Raw genomic sequence first — 23,050 nt, 5'->3', positions numbered from 1 at the left:
CTGTTACCTAGTCTATTGAAGGCAAGAGCTTTAGTGGGTAGCGCTTACAGGAGGACCTTGTGTATACATCCAGTGTGAGTCCTGCAATGACTTCCCCACCCTGTTTTTTTATGAAAAATTTTAAACATAACCTTGAAAGATTTTTTTCCAGTGAACAGCCATATTCTCAATGAACATTTTAGTATACTTGCTTTATTACATATCTATCTGTCCCTTTTTCCATCCATCAGCCCATCTTGTTTGGATGAATTTCAAAGTAAGTTGTAGATATCGATACACTCCTCCTCCCCATCCCCCCAAACTTCTCCCTGCATGTTATTAACTGAGTTGCCTACAACCCTATTTATTTACAGATTTTTTTCTTTTTGAGTAAAGTTTACACGCAGTGAAATGCACAAATCTTAAGTGTACCAGTAGATGAGTTCTGGCAAGTGCATACACCTTTGCAAATTAAGCATCTCCCTGTCAACCATATATCACCAACAGGTGAGTTCCCATATGGTCCTTCCCAGCAAATCCCCACCCACTTTCCTCCAGAGGAAATCACTGTTACGATTTTTTTTTTTTTGGCAATCAACTGGTTTTTCCCTTTATAGAACTTGATTTTGCTTGTTCAAGATCTTAGTAGACATGGAATCATAGTCATGTATTCTTTTGTGTAAAGCACTGTTTCTGAGATCTATCCATGTTATTTGTCTCAGCAGTTGGTACCTTTTCATTTCTAGTTTGTTGTTTGAATATTCATTCTCCTCCTATTGATAGAAACCAGGGCTGTTAGAAAGTTTTGGTTATCATAAATAAAACTGTTCAGATCATTCTTGCACAAGTGTTTATGGGCATATATTTTCATATCTCTTGGGTAAATACCTAGGAGTGGAATTGCAGGGTCATAGCGGAAGTGTGTATTGAACTTTATAAGAAACTGCTTCACATTTTTCCAAAGTAGCTGTACCAACCAAAAATGTATAGTAGTTCTGGATGTCCCACATCCTTGTGGACATTTGGCAGCATCAGTCATTTTAATTTTAAGCATACTGGTAGATGTGTACTGGTTTCTCATTGTAGCTTAATTTGCAGTTCCCTGATGATCAATGTGTTTGTTGGCCATTTGTATATGTGGCTTTTAAAATTACCTGTTGAATATTCATGTTGAAATTATCTGTTGAAATGTAAAACCTTCTGTTGAATATCCATTAAAATGTTTTTTTGGGGGTATGTAAAATAATTTTCAAATCTCTTTTTTTAACATTTTTTATTGAGTTATAGTCATTTTACAATGTGTCAAATTCCACTGTAGAGCACAATTTTTCAGTTATACATGAACATATATATATTCATTATCATAGTTTTTTTCACTGTGAGCTACCGCAAGATCTTGTATATGTTTCCCTGTGCTATACAGTATAATCTTGTTGATCTATTCTACATTTTGAAATCCCAGTCTGCCCCTTCCCACCCCCCACCCCCTTGGCAACCACAAGTTTGTATTCTATGTCTATGTGTCTGTTTTTGTTTTGTATTTATGGGGTTTTTTTTAGATTCCACATATGAGCGATCTCATATGGTATTTTTCTTTCTCTTTCTGGCTTACTTCACTTAGAATGACATTCTCCAGGAACATCCATGTTGCTGCAAATGGCATTATGTTGTCAGTTTTTATGGCTGAATAGTATTCCATTGTATAAATATACCACTTCTTCTTTATCCAGTCATCTGTTGATGGACATTTAGGCTGCTTCCATGTCTTGGCTATTGTAAATAGTGCTGTTATGAACATTGGGGTGCAGGTGTCTTTTTGAATTAGGGTTCCTTCTGGATATATGCCCAGGAGCAGGATTCCTGGGTCATATGGTAAGTCTATTCCTAGTCTTCTGAGGAATCTCCATACTGTTTTCCACAGTGGCTGCACCAAACTGCATTCCCACCAGCAGTGTAGGAGGGTTCCCTTTTCTCCACAGCCTCTCCAGCATTTGTCATTTGTGGACTTTTAAATGATGACCATTCTGACTGGTGTGAGGTGATACCTCACCGTAATTTTGATTTGCATTTCTCTGATAGTGATATTGAGCATTTTTTCATGTGGCTATTGATCATTTGTATTTCTTCCTTGGAGAATTGTTTGTTTATGTCTTTTGCCCATTTTTGGATTGGGTTGTTTGTTTTTTTCTTATTATGTCGTATGAGCAACTTATATATTCTGGACATCAAGCCTTTGTCAGTTTCATCATTTGCAAAAATTTTCTCTCATTCCATAGGTTGTCCTTTTGTTTTACTTAAGGTTTCCTTGGCTGTGCAGAAGCTTGTAAGTTTAATTAGGTCCCATTCATTTATTCTTGTTTTTATTTCTATTGCTTGGGTAGACTGCCCTAGAACATTTTTGAGATGTATGTCTGATAATGTTTTGGCTATATTTTCTTCTAGGAGGTTCATTGTATCTTGTCTTATATTTAGGTCTTTGATCCATTTTGAGTTTATTTTTGTGTATGGTGTAAGGGAATGTTCTAGCTTCATTGATTTACATGCTGCTGTCCAGTTTTCCCAACATCATTCGCTGAAAAGACTGTCTTTATTCCATTGTATATTCTTGCCTCCTTTGTTGAAGATTAGTTGACTGAAAGTTTGTGGGTTCATTTCTGGGCTCTCTATTCTGTTCCATTGGTCTGTATGTCTGTTTTTGTACCATTGCCATGCTGTCTTGATTACTGTAGCTCTGTAGTTGTGTCTGAAGTCCTGGAGAGTTATTCCTCCAGCCTCTTTCTTTTTCTTTAGTAATGCTTTGGCAATTCTAGGTCTTACGTGGTTCCATATAAATTTTATTATGATTTGTTCTAGTTCTGTGAAATATGTCCTGGGTAATTGGATAGGGATTGCATTAAATCTGTAGATTGCCTTGGGCAGTATGACCATTTTAACAATATTGATTCTTCCAATCCAAGAGCATAGGATATCTTTCCATTTTTTAAAGTCTTCTTTAATTTCCTTCATCAGTGGTTTATAGTTTTCCATGTATAATTCTTTCACCTCCTTGGTTAGATTTATTCCTAGGTATTTTCTTACTTTGGGTGCTATTTTAAAGAGGATTGTTTCTTTACCATCTTTTTCTGTTGATTCATCGTTAGTGTAAAGAAATGCCACTGATTTTTGAATGTTAATCTTGTAACCTGCTACCTTGCTGAATTCTTCAATTACTTCTAGTAGTTTTTGTGTGGACCTTTTAGGGTTTTCTATATATAGTATCATGTCATCTGCATATGTGACACTTTCACCTCTTCTACTCCAATTTAGATCCCTTTTATTTCTCTCTCTTGCCTGATTGCTGTGGCTAGGAATTCCAATACTATGTTGAATAGGAGTGGTGATAGTGGGCAGCCTTGTCTTGTCCCAGATTTCAGTGGGAAGCTTTTGAGTTTTTCACCGTTGAGTACTACGCTGGCTGTAGGTTTGTCATATATAGCTTTTATTATGTTGATATATGTTCCCTCTGTACCCACTTTGGTGAGAGTTTTTATCATAAATGGGTGTTGAATTTTATCAAATGCTTTTTCTGCATCTATTGAGATGATCATGTGGTTTTTGTCCTTTCTCTTGTTGATGTGATGTATTACACTGATTGATTTGCATATGTTGAACCAGCCTTGTGTCCCTGGGATGAACCCCACTTTGTCATGATGTATAATCTTTTTATATGCTGTTGGGTTCTATTTGCTAATATTTTGGTAAGGATTCTTGCATCTATGTTCATCAGTGATATTGGTGTGTAAGTCTCTTTTTTGGTAGTGTCTTTGCCTGGTTTTGGTATCAGGGTGATGGTGGCTTCATAGAATGAGTTTGGGAGTATTTCCTCCTTTTCAGTCTTCTGGAAGAGTTTGAGGAGGACTGGTATGAGTTCTTTGTATGTTTGGTAGAATTCCCCAGTGAAGTGGTCCGGTCCTAGACTTTTATTTGTAGGGAGGTTTGTTATTGCTAATTCAATTTCATTTCTAGTGATCAGTTTGTTGAAGTGGTTAATTTCTTCTAATTCAGTTTTGGTGGACTGTATGTTTCCAGAAACTTGTCCATCTCCTCTAGGTTATCCATTTCAGCTCCATATAGTTTTTCATTATATTCTCATATTGATATTCTGTATTTCCATGTTATTTGTTGTAATTTCTCCATTTTCCTTTCTCATTTTGCTTATTTGTGCTCTGTTTTCTTCTTTGTGAGTTTGGCCAGAGGTTTGTCAATTTTATTTACTTTTTCAAAAAACCAGCCTTTGGTTTGATTGATTTTTTTCTATTTTTTTTTTTATCTCTATTTTATTTATTTCCTCCGTGATCTTTATTATTTCCTTCCTTCTGCTGCCTTTTGGGGTTTTTTGCTCTTCTTTTTCTAATTCTTTTAGCTGGTGGGTTAGATTGTTTATTTGAGATTGTTCTTTTTTGAGGAAGGCCTGTATCGCTATAAACTTCCCTGTTAGCACTACCTTTGCTGTGTCCAATAAATTTTGTGTAGTTGTGTTTTCATTTTCATTTGTCTCAGGGTATTTTTTTAATTTCAATTTTGGTTTCATCATTGATTCATTGGTTTTTTAAAAGCATGTTGTTTAATCTCCATGCTTTCCTTTTTTTCTCCTTTGTTTCTCTGTAGTTGATTTCTAGTTTCATGGCATTGTGGTCAGTAAAAATGCTTGAGATAATTTCTATCTTCTTAAAATTGTTGAGGCTTCTTTTGTGCCCAAGTACATGATCAATCCTAGAAAATCTTCCACATGCACTTGGAAAGAATGTATATCCTATTTTGGGGGGGTGTAATGCTGTGAAAATACCCACCAGATCTAAATTTTCTATTGTATCATTTAATTTCTCTGTTGCCTTATTTATTTTTTGTATGGAAGATCTGTCTAGCGATGTTAATGCGGTGTTAAAATCTCCGACAGTGATTGTATTCCCATCAATTTCCCCCTTTATCTCTGTTAGTAATTGTTTTATGTACTTAGGTGCTCCTATATTGGGTGCATATATATTAATTAGTGTAATATCCTCATCTTGTATTACTCTTTTAATCATTATAAAATTTCCTTCTTTATCTTTCTTTATGGCCTTTGTTTTAAAGTCTATTTTGTCTGAAATCAGTACTGCTACACCTGCTTTTTTTGGCTTTTCCATTTGCATGGAATATCCTTTTCCATCCTTTCACTCTCAATCTATATGTGTCCTTCTCCCTAAAGTGGGTCTCTTGTATGCAGCATATTGAAGGTTCTTGCTTTATTATCTAGTCTGCCACTCTACGTCTTTTGATTGGAGCATTTAGTCCATTAACATTTACAGTAATTAATGATAGATGTGTGTTTATTGCCATTTTGAACTTATCTTTGCAGTTGATTTGGTATTTCCTCTTTGTTCCTTTCTTCTTCCTTTTGTGGTTTGGTAATTTTCCTTTGCATTATCTTGGATTTTATTTAGTTTTTGTGACTCACTTGTAAGTTTTTGGCTTGTGGTTACCCTTTTTTGTAAGTCTATTAGCCCATTACTATAACTGTTTGTATTAAACAGATAGTAATATAAGCTCAAACCCATCCTACCAAGAACAAAAAATTTAAAAAAGAAAAAAAATACTCTATATTTTCTTGCTTACCTCTCCCACTCTTAATGATTTAGATGTCTTATTTTACAGTTTTGTGTTTATTCTTTTTGTAATTCATGGCAGTTATCACCTTTCCAGTTATGAGTTTCTCATTTTTGTAGCATCCTGCTTCATTTCTATTTAGAGTAGACCTGTGAATATTTCTTTTAGCATGGGTTTAGTGTTGCTAAACTTTTCTAGTTTTCGCTTGTCTGTGAAATTCTTTATCTCTCCTTCTATTCTAAAGGGTAGCCTTGCTGGATAAAGTATCCTAGGCTGCATCTTTTTTTTCATTCAGGGCTTTGAATATATCTTGCCACTCCCTTCTAGCCTGTAGTGTTTGTGTAGAGAAATCAGCTGAGAGCCTTATGGGGGTTCCCTTGTAACTCACTCTTTGTTTTTCTCTTGCTGCCTTTTGGATCATTTCTTTATCCGTGACTCTGGCCATCTTGATTATGATATGTCTTGGTGTGGGTCTGTTTGGGTTCTTCCTGTTTGGGACCCTCTGAGCTTCCTGTACTTGGATATCTGATTCCTTCTTTAGGTTTGGGAAGTTTTCAGTCATGATTTCTTCAAATACCTTTTCAATCCCCTTTGTTCTTTCTTCCCCCTCTGGAACCCCTATTATGCATAGATTGGCATGCTTTATATTATCTCATAGGTCCCTTATATTGTTTTCATTGCTTTTTATTTGTTTTTCTCTCAGCTGTTCTGCTTGGGTGCTTTCTGTTGTCCTGTCTTCTAGGTCACTTATTCGTTCCTCTGCATTATCTAGCCTGCTTTGTACAGCCTTTAAATCAGCTCTCATCTCAGCAAATGAGTTTACCAATTCTACCTGGCTCTTCTTTATAGCTTCAATTTCATTTTTGACATATTTTGTATCTCTAAACACGATCTCTTTTGTACCTTCGGTACTTTGATCACTCCTTTTTTGAAATCTTGATCTAGTAGGCCATCAATGTCTATTTCATTGATCGTTCTTTCAGGGGATTTCTCTTGTTCTTTTAATTGGGAGTGGTTCCTCTGCTTCTCGATATTGCTCATACCTCTCTGGCACTGTGGCTTATGGATTATCAGTTATCTATTGTGGTCCTTAAGGAGTTTATTTATTTATCTATCTAAAGCCTATGCAGTAATAAAACTTAAAAAAAGAGAGAATTTTAAAAGAAGGGAGAAAAAAAGATTTGAAAACAGTGTATAATCAATAAGAGAAGAGCAAGTTGAAGCAGAATAGCAATTGAGTTGAGATGTCTTTTAAAAACCTTAAAAAAATGAGAAAAGATCAAAAAACAATATTTAAAACCTGTGTATAATCAATACGAGTAGATCAAAACCAAGAGAAATAAAAAATGAAATGGATTTTTAAAAATAATAATAAAAAGATTTTAAAAGAAAAATTTATAGAGATTAAGACTGTAGACATACAGTTGTTTAAAAAGTAAGGATTAAAAAGGTAATAAAAAATAAGAACAGAATAAAAAAAGATTAAAAAAAAAAAAAAAGGAATGTGTTCTCCTGGAGACTGTGCTCTTAATGATTTTTATCCAGAGGTCTTTCTGCCTTCACCCTGTTTTGCAGTCTCAGCTTGCTGATTCCAGAAGCCCTCAGTTGGCGCCCTCGTCTGTGCTGCTCCAGTGCCTGTCAGCAAGTAGATTGCATCCCCTCCCAACACTGGGTCAGGTGCTGAGCTCTTACCCAGTGGGTAGGCGGGTCACTCCACCTCCCAATGTCGCAGTCAGATGCTGCTCGGGTGAGGTAGGCAGGTGGGTGGATCGCGCCCCCTCCCAGCACCGTGGTCAGGTGCTTTGTTCCTGCCAGGAAGGCGGCTTGCCGCCTGCCCTCTCCCGGCGCCGGTCGCTCGGCTGCTCTGTGCAGCTGCCCGCTCCGCCTCGGGTCGGCGCTCCATAGGCGGCTCCAGGAAGATTGCTGAACGGCCCTGCCCCTGCTCTGTGCCAAATCTCATCTCCTTGTTCGCCTGGCAGTGGGAGTTCTCTGAGGTTCCAGGGCAGAAAAATCCTATCTGCCTCGGGCTGTAAACAGATCTCAGTCCTGCCCAGGAGTTTGAGGAGCCCGAGGAGCCCCGGGGTGCGGATCCAGGTCTCGGCCCCGCCCCAATCCAGGCGCTGCGCACAGGAGGAGATGGCGGCTGTGGCTGCGCCCGCCTCTCTTCTCCGCAGAAGCGCCAGTAATGGTGCTGTGGGTCTGAGGAGACAAAGGCTATGGTGCCCCTCCCCCCAGGGTACACCAGCAGTGTTGTTTTGCTTTTTTTTTTCCATAATTTATGGGGGACCCAGGTTGTTCTGCTCTGTATCCCCTCCCAGCCAGGGCGTGCAGCCCCCTGCAGTCCCCTGGGGCTGCCTCAGTGCAGCCGCCCCCGTCCTCCGCCCGGCTCGGGCGGCCTGTCCTGGCCCCAGCTGCCGGCTCATGTCTCGGGCTGGGTGTCGCAGGGACCCTTTGTGCCCGTTTAAGTCAGTTCTGTCGGTCAAGGGGTGCTCTGTACAGATCCGAGCCTCGGAGGCTCCCCCTCCATCCCGCTGGCCTTTCCGTTGGAGTAGGGGAGACCCAGCGAATGAGCACTGTTCCTCCTTTGCTGCTCCCTCCCTGCCGGACCGGTCCCACGCTGTTTTGCTTTTTCTTCTTTCTTTTTCCCTTTTGTCCTACCAGATTCGTGGCATCTTTGTCTTTTGAAGAGGGCGAAGTTCTGTTGGAGTTCAGCAGGTGCTCTGGTTGGGTGGGTCCGTGGATGTGAGTTTTGGTGTATTTGTGGGAGAGGGTGAGCTATGAGCAATCCTTCTACTCCGCCATCTTGGCCCCGAGTCCTAAAATTTTTTAAATTATTATTGAGTTGTAGGGATTCTTTCTGTAGATCCAGGAGACTAGTTTTTTTCTCAGATATGTATCTCACAAATATTTTCCATGAGTTTCTGGTTTGCCTAATTATTTTCTTATTGAATTGTTTTATGAATGATATGTTTTTAATTTTGGTGAAGCCCAATTTATCAATCATTTCTTTTATGTTTGGCTTTCTTTTTGTATTAGGAAATCATTACCTTCCTCAAGGTTGCATAAGTTTTGGATTTTCCCCCCCTAGAAATTTTATAGTTTAAGATTTTGTATAGGGGTCTATGATCCATTTTATATTTGTTTTTGTATGGTGTGAGGTATGGTGTGAGGTAAGAGTCCAGGTACATTTTGTCCATGTGAATATTCAGTTGAGTGCCATTTGCTGAAAAGATAAAAGTGAATTTATTTCAGGTATCTGTATCTTGAGCATTATTTGTCCATTTTAATGTAAATACCATGATATTTAGATTACTTGCAGCTATGTAACAGGTCTTGAATAGATCTTGAAGTCAGGAAGTGTGAGTCCTCCAGCTTCTCTCTTCTTTATCAAGGTTTTCTTTAGATATTACAAGACCTTTACATTTCTATAAAAATTGTAGAATCAGCTTGTTAATCTCATCAGAAAAAGCCTTGTGAGATCTTGATTAGGATTGTGTTGGATCTATTTTGGGAGGAACTGACATCTTAATTCATAAGTGAAGTATATCCCTCAATTTATTTCAGTTTTCTTAGCAAAATTTCTTGTAGAGATCTTGCACATCTTTTGTAAATTCATTCTAAAGTATTTTTTGATGTTTTAAATAAAATATCAAGATCCCATTTCCAGTTGTTTGCTATAGTATGTAAAAATACAATTTTTGCACATCAGCTTCACTCCTGTAACCTTGCTAAGCTTCACTCATTAGTTGTAGCAGTTGATTCCTTTAGGATTTTCTACATAAGTAACTGTTACCTGAAATAGTTTTGCTTCTTCCTTTTTGATATTTATCTTTTTTTTTTTTCTTGTCATACTGCAATGGCTAGGACCTCAGTATAATATTGACTGGAAGAAGTGGGAGCAGATATCCTTGTCTTGTTCATGATCTTAGGGGAGCCTTTAGTCTTTCACCATTGATGACAATGTGGGTTTTTCAGATACCTTTTATTAGGTTGACAAAGTTTCCTTTAATTTAATTTATTTATTTATTTGGTGGAGGAGACAATAAGGATTATTTTTTATTTATTAACAGAGGTACTGGAGATTGAACCCAGAACCTCATGCATGCTAAGCATATACTCTACCACTGAGCTATATCCTCCCCCTCCTTTTATTTTTGTTTCTAGTTTTCTGAGAGTTCTTTTAAAAAATAAAACATGAACGAGTGCTGGATTTTATCACATGTTTTTCTGCGTCTAGTGTAATGATCATATAATTTTCTCCTTTATTCTGTTAATATCTTGACTTTCATTGATTTTCTAATGCTAAGCTAAGCTTGCATTTCTGGTAATAATTTTGCTTGGGATTCCTGCTCTTATTTCCATTCTTCTACTTCCTTTTAGGTCTACTTTTCTTCTTTTTCCAGCTTCTTACAGTGGATGCTTAGATCAATTTTTTATCTTTCTTCTTTTCTTATGTTAGCATTTTATAGCTATAAATCTCCCTGTTAGCCCCAGGCTAGCTGCATCCTAAAAATTTTGGCATGTTGTACTTTCAATCATTTTGTTGAAAATATTTTCTAAGCTTTTTTTTCTTAGTCACAAATTATTTAGCAGCGTGTTAATTTCCCTCCAAATTTGTTTTTTAAGACAATTTATTTCTAACATTTTCAATGTGTTCAGAACACCACATCAATCTTAAATGTATTGAGATTTGTTTTATGTCTTAATGAATGTACCATATGCATTTGAAAAGAATGTGTTCCACAGTTGTTGATATAGTGTTCTATAAATGTCAATTAGGTCAAGGTTGTTGACAGTGTTTTTCAGATCTTTTCTCTTTACTGACATTTGTTCTAGTTATTCTAACAATTATTGATAGAGGAGTGTTAAAATCACCAACTGTGATTGTGGAATTATCTATTTCTCCCTTGAATTATGTCAATTTTTGTTTCAAATACTTTGGAGCTGATATTAAATAGAAGCATTTATGATTATTCTATCTTCCTTAACATTTATTTATTTATTTATTTATTTTTTTACTATTTTCCATTTACCTGTGTCTTTATACTTTTTTTTTTTTTACAAGTTTTTTTTTTAATTGAGTTATTTCAGTTTACAATGTTGTGTCCATTTCTGGTTGTGTCGTAATACATTTTAAGTGGATTCGTTGTGGGCAGCACACAGCCAGCGTTTGTTTGTTTGCTTGTTTTTTGGTCAGATCTGACAATTTCCATGTTTTAATTAGATTGGTCAGATAAACATTGTCCATCGCTTGTGTGATGATGGAAATATCCTATCTCTGTGCTGTTTGATAAAGTGGCCTAATAAGAGGGTGACTGTTGAGCACTTGAAATGTGGCAAATGCAGGTGAGGAACTCAATTTTTAATTTTATTTAATGTTGATAACGTCAATTTAAATATCACATGTAACTAGTGCTACTATATATGATTTATGATGTAGAACCTCTGGATTCTGTTACATTCCTCTAAAAATTATTATTATTTTTAAACAGGCAGTTAACTTGGCTGAACTCGACTGCAAAAGTGCCTCCCCGACTGTGCAAAGTAGCTCAAATTTTAGTTCAGTTCTTGCAGCTGCGAACGCACGGCTCAGCGGTCAGCCAGAGATGTGAGAGGGCTTACAGACGGAATTTGGGGATCTCCTCTCTGGCTTTCTTTTATTTCCCTTTTCACTCTCAGAGGCTGTGGTTGCTCCAAACCCTGTACACTGGATCTTCAAGGAAGGAAGACTAGATTTTCCACTGGAGGTTTAGCTGCCTTGTGTGGTGCAGACTGGGACCTGACCTCAGGCCAATAGTGGTGGAAAAACAAGAAACTCACCCCGCAACGTGTCTTCAACTGTTGACTCCTCTCCAGTTTCTGCCTGCTTTTCATCCCTTTCAGTAGCTTGTTTAAAAGAAGTCCCCCACCTCAAGCTTATACTTTTCATCTTTAAGAGTTGGTTTAATAGGAGCTATTTGGCCCTGCCAGAAACCTGAAGTTATTTGGTTTCCTCTACAATATTGGATAATGACATTTTCAAACATACACCAGAAAGAATTTGAGTCGCAACCTAGATTGTACAATTAAATTTTCCTATGCTTGCTTTATCATATATCTACTCATCCTTTAATACACCTCATTTAAAAGCATTTCAGAATAAATTGCAGACATCAGTACACTTGCCCTAAATACTTGTGTTGAACTAGAGTTCAACCAGTTTTTTTTCTTTTGATGTAGAATTTCACATACAACACATGTATCTGAACATGTACATTCTTTGAATTTTTAAAAGCTTTATTGAGCTATAGTTTACATACAATAAAAATGACCAATTTGGTGTATAATTCAGGTGGTTTGTAAAGTGTAACCAATGCCTCCAATCATGATAGGAACATTTCCATCAACCCCAAAAGTCGATGGAGCCAATCCCCTCTCCCCACACCTGCACTTATTTTTAAGGCCACCCGGTTCTGCTTTGAGCAGGAGCCAGAGTGCCACTCCAAGAGGAATTAGAGGCCAAGGGGTGCCAAATGTGTCCTGGAATGCCAGAGAAGGGGATGGAAAAGTGGAGTCAGCACTCCTGGGCTCTTGAGAAGTGTTTACAGGTTATTTCTAGAGGGTGTTAAGTAGCTCATTGAGCTCAGATGGATCATTCCCCTCTTGAAAACCAGCTTCTGCCAATCCAAGCACAATTAAAGATGCTCATTTCTTGAGTCCAACTTGTGGGATCAGAGGAATTCAGGAAGCCAGGAGCTCACTCTGTCAAGAATGCAAACTTGGGCAGTTCAGAGACCTCTTTGAGCCTCAGTTTCTTCATCTGTAAAATGGACCTCCTACCAGGGCTGAAGCATCAACTCACTGGTGGGGTTCACATGAACATGGACTCCCCCACCCACCTCAGTCCCACTCAGCCTCTGCGAGGACCCCTCTTTCCCAGAGGCAGCCAGCCTGGTAGATCCAGTGCTCTTGGAGCAGGAAGGCAGTGGGGCAGCTCTGCAGATGTTCAGGGCGTGTCTGAGAGCCTGGGAGTGGGGCGGGGGAGGGGGAGACTTCCCCGTGAACAGAGCCCCCTACCTGTGGAATCCAGAGGGCCAGCCACCCTGCTGCAGCCAGGACTCTTCAGTCTACCACCATCTTTCAGAAACAACCTGCTTTTAGCAGTTTGGAAGCAATATTTGTGAGAAGTAGCTAATTTTTCAGAAGGCACGAGTTTTATTTTTATCCTTGAATAACCATTCTCTAAGTGCCCCAAGGAGAGACTGCTAGTTCCAGCATTTAACAAGAATCATTATGATTTATATTTAGGGAGTTCTTGTCAGTGCTTAAGGGCACCGTTTCATGTGATTCTTAGAATTCCATGAGGCAGGAAGGATAGGTATGAGCCCCACTTAAACAGATGAGAAAATGAAGGCTCAGAGACATCACATGACTTGCCTAAGGTCTCACAGGGTGGAGGGAGCAGAGGTGGGATGAGACAGTTCTAATGAATCCTGAGTGAGTCACTTCTCAGGATTTGATCAGACCTCAGGCCATCACCCACGTGACCACCTGTCTTCTTTCAGAGGAGGTGAACTAGCCAACAGGGTTAGATTGTAACCCTGAACCCACTCATAGACACTGAAATGGAAATAACCTTACTTTGTGCTATATACATTTTCTACTATATTTCATTTACAATTGCTGGTCATGATTGTGCTCTACACTGGTATTTGACACAACATTGTAAAATGACTATAACTCAATAGAAAAATGTTAAAAAAATTGCTGGTCATGACACCCTAAATTGATTCATGAGTCACTAAAGGGTTGTGATCCGAAGTTTGAAAAATCACTGCTCTAGAACACTTAAGTTCTTAGGGTCCACTTTTATATGCAGCTTTTCCAAGAAACTTGGATTTTAACATTCTCTTCTTGGTTTCCTTTTGCTTTTAAATAAAATCTGCATACTCACATTATTTAAGAATGAGGCACAAAAAGTTCCACTGGCACAGTATTAATACTTCACCCAGTGAACTTCTTGCTCTGGGGTAGACCTCAGGCATTTTCCACCTGCCTTTGGAGAACTCTGCACCGGCCCCTGTCCTCAGCAGGGACAGTCAGTGGTCTGGAGTGCCTGCATCACGTGACTCAACCCGACCAGATGTGTCAGGGGACTTTGGCAGGAGCTGCTGGGAAGGTATCTTCTTTTTTCTGGAATGACTAGCTGGACATGATATAGTACCCTGGAGCTGGGGGGAAGGGTGTGAGAGAGTGGGAATTTCAGCCTCCCCGTGGAGACGGCTTGCTTGCGAATGACGTCCGTATTCCGGAAAGCAGAGCTGAGCCGTGGAGGTGGACTCGGTTACATCATGATACTCTAGCTCCAGCATTTGCTGGACTTATGTTAAAGTCTCTGCCATCGCTTAAGCCTAAATAATCCGGTTTCTGTAACTATAAAAGCATCCTGACTAATGCATTCTTTCATAAAAATATTGATAAAGTATCATTAAATTTATAAGCTTTTAAATTTTAGTAATGTCAACTATCTGAAGAAAACAAAATCAGCATTCAGCTGACATGTTAATTTCTAAAGAATCTGTGAACACGGCCACTCAGGTCACAGAGTGGCATTATCTGTGTCCTTGGGGCCACAAAGGGACACACGCTAGTTCTGTGACCTTGAACCTTATTTTCCCCTCTTCATAAAATTAGGTATAACCTGCCCCATGATGTATATAAAGTTACCTGTGATCATAAACCATAAATTCCCTATGGATGCAATTTCTTCTTTGCCCTTCTCTTCTGACCTTCTGTGGGTACTGAGAGAACTGGCCACTGCCACTGGGCTCTCCAAAACCCTTGCTACAAAGAGAACAGGGAAAACTGAGCCAAACGCCTTCAACCAATTAACACCAGACTGCAGTTTCAATAGAGCTTCTGGTAGACCTAAAGGGACTGGAGTGTAATTTATACACAGCAATTGGATTCCGCATTGAGACACTTGCTTGAAACCCTGTAAAAACTGGAATACAGACTGCACGCAGACTTGCAATGCTTTGGCCCCATCACTGCTCACCACCCCTCCTTAAATGTATGAGGTGCCCTCGTTTCAACACATCCCTGCACCCCACTTCCTGGGCTGCCTCTTTCCCTCCCCTCTGCAGCATCCTCTAGGCTGCCTTCTCTTCTGATGTTTGGCCTAATCCCTTCTCTCTGTGCTTTAGATCTGGTGCGTCAACGCAAACGCCAGGTTTCAGAGAACTTAACAGAACATACTTAACGTGGCAAAGTTTTCAGCCCTCGATGTTCTTACTTGGAAGGAACCGGCTCCACTGTCAGGTTCTGGCTTTGATGACTGGCTCGGTCCTGCACACTCACGTGGCATTCAGTGGCTGATTTCACGCACTGCTATCTGGTTGTCACGCCAACCACACACTGTTACAGTGGATGAAAGTGCACCCAGTTTTGTAGCTCCAGTTACAGATCATGTATGAGGCCTGCCCCTTGGCTGGAGCTGGGGACACGTGCCACATCTGCCGCCTGGTTCCTCACGGCAGTATCGCCCAGGTGCAAATCCCAACTCTGCCATTTGCCAGCTGTGTGCCCCTTTGGACAAATAATCTTAGTTTCCGCATCTGTAAACTGGTGGTGTTTTCTTAGAAAGCGAAATCTTAATTTTATGGGAGAAAAAAAGTTGTGACAAAATCAAATCTAAAATCCTTATTTTAAGCATATGGAATCCGATGCAGAAACCACTCATTTGAAAAGTCATGTGATACTAATTTCTATTAAGAACAACTATTTAACTTCTACACAAGAACCCAGGACAATGAAGCTGGGCTCCTGTTGCTCACTGTGGAACTTTATGTTATTTGAGAGAAAGCTGATACAAGAATTAAACGGAAAGCACTTAAACACAGGTGTCAAAACTTAGGAAGAACCCCCAGGAAATTATTAGCTATTACTATTATTATGAAGAAAAATCCAGCCCACCAAATCAGTGGACTTTAAGGTTGATTTCTATTAACTACGTTAAACCAGGAATCTTTTCCCAGGAGTATGATGATAAAAAACATAATTTAAAAATCCCATCTTTCTCCCTCACACCAAAAAGCTCATGGCAGACCCTTCCTCTCTTCATCAGGGAATAATGTGGAGCATGAGGGGGACACGGAGTCCTCCTGCCAAAATGGCATGTGACTTCTTTTAAGTCCAGGTTGACAGACTTTGTCTCAAAAAATTGGGGGGGTTCTCTTAACCACTCAAGTATTCAGAATATCCTGTTGAAATGTATCATATAATGTGAAAATCTCATTAAGTCTTTTGCCTACGCATCCATCTTTGCAAGAGGATGTTAGGTAAGATTTCAAAATAAGATAACTTAAGAAAAACAGGCAGCAGTTCCTTTCAGCCACATGCAGAGAAACTCCTCACAAAGATGACAAGTCTCCTATCTCGGCAGTTTACAAAGAAGCAAGAGGCTGGATTCCTCTATGTGGAGGTTTCCCTCAGCAGGTATAAAGTAACTGGATAAGTGTTTCCATGAGATTTGAAAGGGTAGGAGGAGGCGGGAAAAAGGGGGCACACAGGGCCAGACAGGGCAGGACCGCTTGTTTTCCGTGTTCCCGTGTCGATTACTCCTGGGGCGTTACTGTATTTTCCACGTGTGCCATTGACTGTGCCCAGAAAGCTCGTGGTACTGACCCCACCTATGCTGGCCTGGCCCAGCCCTGCCTCCCTGAGCCCATGCTGCCCAGGGCAAGGGGCACAGGAGGCTGCTTTCCGGGGTTGGGCCTGGACACCCACCTGCACATCCCTTGACCGTGAACTTCTCCTTACGGAACACACCCAGCCCATCCTACAGAACTTGTCTCTGCTTCCAGAGGGGCCGTCTGGGTCCCTGCTGGGTCTAGAGTGCCACTCCAGGTGCGGCTATGGACCAGGCCAGTCTGTGTTAAGTACAGGAAGTAAAAGTCAGCATTTAGAAACTTCCTTAGCGATTTGTCAGTGCCCTGATATCCAAGCACCTGCTCCTGTGTTCTACAAAAGTATCTGTCCACAGTGGGTTGGGGGAAAAGTGGTCCATCTCCTCAGACACTGTCCACCACACTGCCCGGGAAGTACAGAACAGAGCCTGGATGCTGCCAGACCTGGGTTCAAATCTGGGTGAGAGTCTAGAAGTGTGACCTTGGACAAGCACTTTACTGTTTGAGTCCAGGTTTCCTTCCTATTCCAATGCAGAGTCCAGGGTGACAGCTGCAGTAGCAACTCCTGTGCAGGACACCTCCAAGCACGTGCATGTCCCAGCTCACCCAACCCGCTCAGTGACCCTCTGCAACAGGGATAATTACCACCACCTCATCCTACAGCAGAGGCACAGAGAAGGGGTGGAAAGCTGGGGTTCAAAGCCGGGCAGCCTGACTCCAGCTTTGAGCTCCAACCCACTTTGCAGTCATGTGGGTCAGAAGAGCGATGTACCCCAGCCCGTCAGCCTTCCATCTGCCCCTGGCATCCTGACTGGCTGGGTCCCGAGCAGCCCAGGCTTTCTGGGTCCTGCCCCTCAGAGCCACCCAACCCCCCATGGCAGCTGTGATGTTGTCTCAGGGCTTGTGCTGCCCCTGCCCCCATCCAGGATGGGACCGCCGTGCCGGTGAGAATCTGAGGTCCTTGGCCACAGTCCTGTGGACACCCAGCTCAGACTGCCAGCTGCACCGCTATGTCGGCCTCTCCTGCCAGCTCAGGACGCCCTCCCTGTTGCCTTCCAGGGCTGCTGGGCTCATCTGATGTAGGGTTCAAACGTTCCTGAAGTAGAAGGCAGGGTCCAGAAAGGCTTAAGCTTCACTTTTCTTTCCTGTGGAATGAACTGGTTAAATGAATCCAGTGTCTTTTTAACTTTTCTTTTTTTTAAACAATGCAAAACAAAACACCTTCCAAACAAACCACCCAGATAATATCTTTTACGGAACCCAAAATGTAAAACAGATGCTGCAGGGCTTCTCTGACGGAGGAAGAAGGGAGGACGGCCCTCAGCCCGGCACCCCCAGCCCCCGTCACAGAAGCGCCCCCGCCAGTACCCTCCCCACCCCGGCAGCTTCCCGACGTGAGCATTTGGCCTCTGAGGAACAGCGTGAAAAACAGTATTTAAAAAAAAAAATCTTTCAAAATTAACATTCAACTCTATTCTAAATTATAACAAGAAGCTGATGACAAACTAGAAATGAGCCTCACACAGAGGAAAACGAGGAGGCCGGACACTACCTGAGGGGAACCCGGGCACACGGACACAAAGCAGGAAGACACGCGTAGCTCTGACCCGGCAGCCGGGACCTCGGGGACATCCCTAAACTCCCCTAAACTGCTCAGTTCCCTCACTTGTGGATTGAAGGCACCAAGCGAGTTCACCTTTCAGGGTCTCTTCGAAGTAAAATACTTGCGTGCTTTGTGTGATCATACTTTGTGTGATTCTGTGAGCTGTCCTTTCTGGAAATCTGTGGGACTGGAAGAGACACTCGTCCACTGTGTGGGATGGGCGAGGAGAGGTCCATCTGTAAGCTGCGAGGCAGCCAGCCCGGGGCCGGGGGGGCGGACATCGTGGGAAGTACAGGGTGACGACGGTCAACACAGTTCATGGCACCTGGGGAGCCATGCCAGCCTCAGCGACACATGCGACTCCCGTCCAGCAACCTGACAGAGGGCTGCTGAAAGAGGCCGCAGTCCTGCTCTGAAAAGTTTCAGCTGAATGAAGGGCACTTTACTTGACGGGGCACAACTCAGTCGGCCGGACCCCAGCGTGAGAGTCCACATCACTAGGAGGGTAATTTCATGTCTGTATATTCTTTAAACATTGTGAAGTTTAATAGCTTTTACTCCAAAGCATAGAAAAGGGAATTAAGAAAATATTTACCTTTTCTAAAGTGAGAATGTCAATAATGACCATTAAAAGTACAGCCAACATCCGTGTCTGACAGACTGACCTCTGCACAGAGATCTGTAGTTTTGCAGATAAAACATTCAGGGAAGCGACTGTTCTGTACAAACAAGAACATCCAATGGCTGGGGCTCAGTGTCTTGCACTTAAACGCCACAGTGCTTTAACTTGCTCAGGAGGGGACCCACATGTTCCCGTGTGTATCTGGTGCTTTGATATAAGGAATGTTCCAAATCCATGGCCGATCTGTGGGGGTAAACATATTATATAAGTATAATACTTGAAATGGATTACAAAAAATTCACTCACCTGATAGGATAAACTACCCATGGGCTGGAGTCTACAAATCGTGAAGAGCCTTTTCTGAACCAACCGCAGCCGAGAGCCCTTTCGGGCAACAGCTTCTAAGAAAGGTTCATGTTAAGACACAGGGGAGTGGCCGTGGGAGCAGGCTGACGCCTGGGGTGAACGCTGGCTCGCTGCTTACATTGACAAGTCTCTTCACCTCCTTGAGCCTCAGTGTCCTTATCGCTACCTGCAACGTGGAGCTGTCACAAGGATTAAACGAGAGAAATCCGTGTAGTGTGCAAGGCGCAGTGTCCAGCAAGGAGAGACCCTAAGCAAGGGCAGCTATTAATTTCTTAAGAAGCTGGAAAAACCAATGGTCACAATGGCTAGTCAAGGGCCACTTTTCTGCTCTCAGCTGGTCATGGTCGCACAGAACCAAGAGGTTCAGTATCACATCCCTGAAATGTTTTTGTTCTGTACCCTAAGGCTAGTAACTGATGAGGCATGGAGGTCTCTGCATGATGACTGCAGACCAGTGTCGAAGAGGGCAACACGCCACGGTACAGCACAACGGGAAGAGGACCTAGGTTGAATCCTGCCTTCATCCTTCTCTGCACCCTGGGGAAGGCTTTTGGATTTTGGCCTCAGGTTCCCCATCTGGGAAATGGGAGTTAATTACACTAGCAACCTCCCAGGATTATTGTGAGGCACAAACAAGAGAGCGTCTGTGAAAGTTCCTGGCATGTTGTAGGTGCCCGATAAACGTGAGCTTTTCTTCCTTTAAACTTACATCTCAGGAATTGAAAAAAATTGGAACAAATTGCTTTTACCACACATCACTACTGCCAGAGTCAAACTGTTTCAGAAGAACCACAGCAACACCAGTAGGGTGTAAATACACTGCAAGGATTACAACTAAATCCCTAGATCACCACCCTGATAAATACGAAACAACAAAACAACTCGGAAGGGTTGAGGGCTGACAGTACACTGGCTTCTTAACAGGTCAGTGGAGGTGGACCATCCACCACGGCTGCTCAACCATGGCTGCTCAGCCCCGCCAACTGCCCCTGGGGGAGGCTCTCTCCTCCTCCTGAGCAGAGGCAGATGGTAGCTGGGAGGCAATGGTATCTGCTGCTACCTTCCGCCCAGCCTCGTTGTCTGTGTTGAATAATCACAGAGCCAGCACAAATGGCAGCACCCAGCAGGATGCGCAGGAGAAGAAAGCCAAAGACGGCAACGAGCTATCAGAGCCCTGTTCTCCTGTCTTTGGCCTTGAGATGGTCTGAAAGCATGAAACCACACTTTTTAGAGAACATAAACCTGGGCCTGCCTTACTTGCTTGTTTCTTGAAGGGTGAGGGTCTGGCAGGGCTGGACACTTGACTCCCTCGCTACTCATTGGCTTTCGGAAAGCACCCGTTCTCTGCCTTTGGAAACACCATCTTCTGAGGCTGAACTTCCTGTATTTGCCCCTTCCCCTGAAGACTGCTCTGCTGGGTAATGTCAGCTCTGCTTCATCCCCAAGGCAGGGGCACTCCGACCTTTGCCATATGAATAGCTATCAGAGATTCCTCACCAGCGCAGGATCTATGATGCAGACATTTGCCAGTAAGTCTGTACCTTAAAGACCACCACTGCATTCAGAGTGGACCCTTGAACAGCTTGGGTTTGAACTGTGAGGGTTCACTTATATGTGGATTTTTTTTCAATAAATTCATACTATACAGTGGTTGGTTGATTCTGTGGATACAGAACCGAGGATACGGAAGGTGGATATGGCACTTGAGCATCTGTGCATTTTGGTATCCGAGGCAGGTCCTGGAACCAATCCCCGGAGGATACTGAGGGATAAATACTCCTCTCCCTCAAAACTAGCCAACAATGACCAAGTGAGGACCTGGTAACCACCCTCCTGGCAAATGTCAATACTCTGCATTATTAATGAGCAAAATGTCTGCATTTCACGGGCTGATCCTTTCCCAGGCTGGCTGGAAGGCCCTCCACTCCCTTGGGGGAAAGCCACAAAGAAGGCCAACAGGGAGGTGAAAAGAAGGGGGCTGTGATTCCACTGTGCTCTACCCATTACTACTGGAAATCAGCATTAACAATTGCTGGCTTAGATTAGTCAATCCTCAACTGTCCCACGAGAGAACAACTTGCCTCACGATAGTCATGCCTGTGTATGAAATGCCTGCTGAGTGATGGTCAGAGGCCAGGTACTCTGCTAGATGAAGGGCCTCTCAAGTCTAGGGTCCAGCGGGGCAGACAGACAAGTGGGCGTGCCCTGCCTCTGGACCCTGAAGTCCAGCATGTCCACGTGGCTGTTCCCTGACTGGGCCGATGTGGGACTTGCTGGCATATCTTTCCGGGACCCACCCCGCAGTGAGCTGGGCTGGGGCCTGGCAACTTGCATCCTCGTCAAGTTCTAAAGGCGATCTTGACACAATCTATTTGCCATGTGAGGCTAAAGGGATGAGAGACGGACTTTTTTTCTGGAACACGATGGAAGGACTTAAAACAGGAGAGGGAATGATCTGATGAGCCTGGCAGCAGCATGGAGGGGGGCGTCCGGGGGAGGAGAGCGGAAGGGACATAAAACACAAGTCAAGATGAGAGTCCAGGTGAGGCTAGCTTAGGGCTGCAACAGGAGGCCAGAGAGAGGGGACAGCCTTGGTGGGGGGGCGGGGGTCCTCTCTGTGTATCCCTGTGGTCAGGGACTGGGTGCACCTCATATCTCTTTGTAACACCAGAACTTAGCCCCCCATGGCTGTAGCATACATGGTATAATAGTGTGTGATTTAAAATGTTGGTGATTGTGCTTTAGAAAAGCTTTCTTTTAAAAATACAGTTCCTATTAGCAAAATGGGTTTGTTAGGCAGTTAGATAGAAATGAGCACTGGGTAGGGGGAGAGGAAGAGGAAAGGAACAACCCAGAAAATAACCGTACGTCTGCACTCAGGATAAGGGACTCCAGAAAGTTTTTCTTTCTCTAAATGAGGGCCAGCAAAAGAAGCCAGCTGAAATTAAACGCTGCAGCTGCGCAGAAGAGAAGGACCCAGCTTAACTTGACCCGATGCTCATTATAATGTAATTAACATTACAGTCTGAGCCCCCTCCAGTAGGTTTCTCTGTGTGCTTCAGGGGTAAGAACCTGCCCAAAAGAGGATGCGCTTGCCAGAGCACAAGAACCTGAGCTGTCGGCCTGATCACTCAAAGAACCTGAGCCGTTAATCAACCAATCACAAAAAAAAAAAACGCCTCTAAGCCAGGATATAAGAAAGAAAAACAAAGGAACAGTGCCATTTTTTCCTCTCTTGGATTGGCCCGCTCCCAATTTTTGGGAGTGTACTATCTTTTGTTTTTTTTGTTTTTTTACTTTACTAATAAAAATCTTGCTTATATCATGCTTTCTGTCTCTTGCTAAAAATTCTTTTTTTTTGGGTGACTTAGAACCAAGGTAATTCTTATTTCCCTTTTCCTGGTTACAGGTTTGGTTAAGCATAACTTTTCATGAGGCGTAATATAAACTTGAGGGCAAGGATCTGTGTCTCTCTTGTTCACGGATAGATTCCAAGCACCTACAACACGCAGTAGGTTCTGTGACACAACTGCGCAGAGAGAATAAGCAGTGAGCGCTGCACAAAGCAAAGCATATCTGTAGCTGAGTCTTTGCTTTTGCTTTATCTGACCAATTTCTTGGTGTCAGGAAGCCTGGTGGTCTCTTGCACTGAACTGGGATTTGCTCACAGCCCAGTGTTTCTTTGCTAAGCTTTTCGTACAGTCTCCTGATTTAAAAATTACTGAATGAGATCTTATACGTCACAGTGGCTTGGACATCACTTATTCAAACGAAGTGCTTTTGCAATGTTCTTAACCACGCAACTTTTCCAAATCTTGGTAAGATGCTTTTTAACCCTGAATGTTGGCTTTATAGTAAATGGTGATGTCTGAATCACTGGCATTAATCTACGTGCTACTGAAGCAGCATGGAAGGTAAAACAGTACCAATAAAAAAAAAGAGGCTCCAGTCTCACTTGTATGCCTTTCAAAGCAAATGTGTAAATAATAGAAAAGTCAGCTAAACAACGGAAAACTTCTGCATGCTGGCCAAATGAAAGGTTTATTCTTTTCATTACACGGTCTAAGCCACTACCCAGTTGTAAACTTTTAAGTTCTTAGGAATGTTTTTTCTATTGGGACTGAGGGGACCTCAGGGTATTTTTAAGACTCCTCTCTCTCTTCCCTGCTTGCTTTCAAAGTCTTCTGG

General features: G+C 42.2%; 1 protein-coding gene across 2 annotated transcripts in view; it reads right to left on the bottom strand.

Annotated features, from left to right (window-relative positions):
- Window positions 1–11,859: 11,859 nt before the first annotated feature.
- TDP1 (tyrosyl-DNA phosphodiesterase 1) overlaps window positions 11,860–23,050 on the bottom strand; it is a 75,305-nt gene continuing 64,114 nt past the window's right edge. For both annotated transcript variants that reach the window (XM_010988267.3, XM_010988258.3), the window contains exon 18: window positions 11,860–18,739. In XM_010988267.3, the coding sequence (XP_010986569.1) occupies window positions 18,666–18,739 (74 nt within the window). In that variant the 3' untranslated portion in view covers window positions 11,860–18,665. The remainder of the gene's footprint in view (window positions 18,740–23,050) is intronic.

The sequence above is a fragment of the Camelus dromedarius genome, chromosome 5, assembly GCF_036321535.1.
Source record: "Camelus dromedarius isolate mCamDro1 chromosome 5, mCamDro1.pat, whole genome shotgun sequence".
Lineage (NCBI taxonomy): Eukaryota > Metazoa > Chordata > Mammalia > Artiodactyla > Camelidae > Camelus > Camelus dromedarius.
This window is presented reverse-complemented; position numbering and strand designations above follow the sequence as displayed.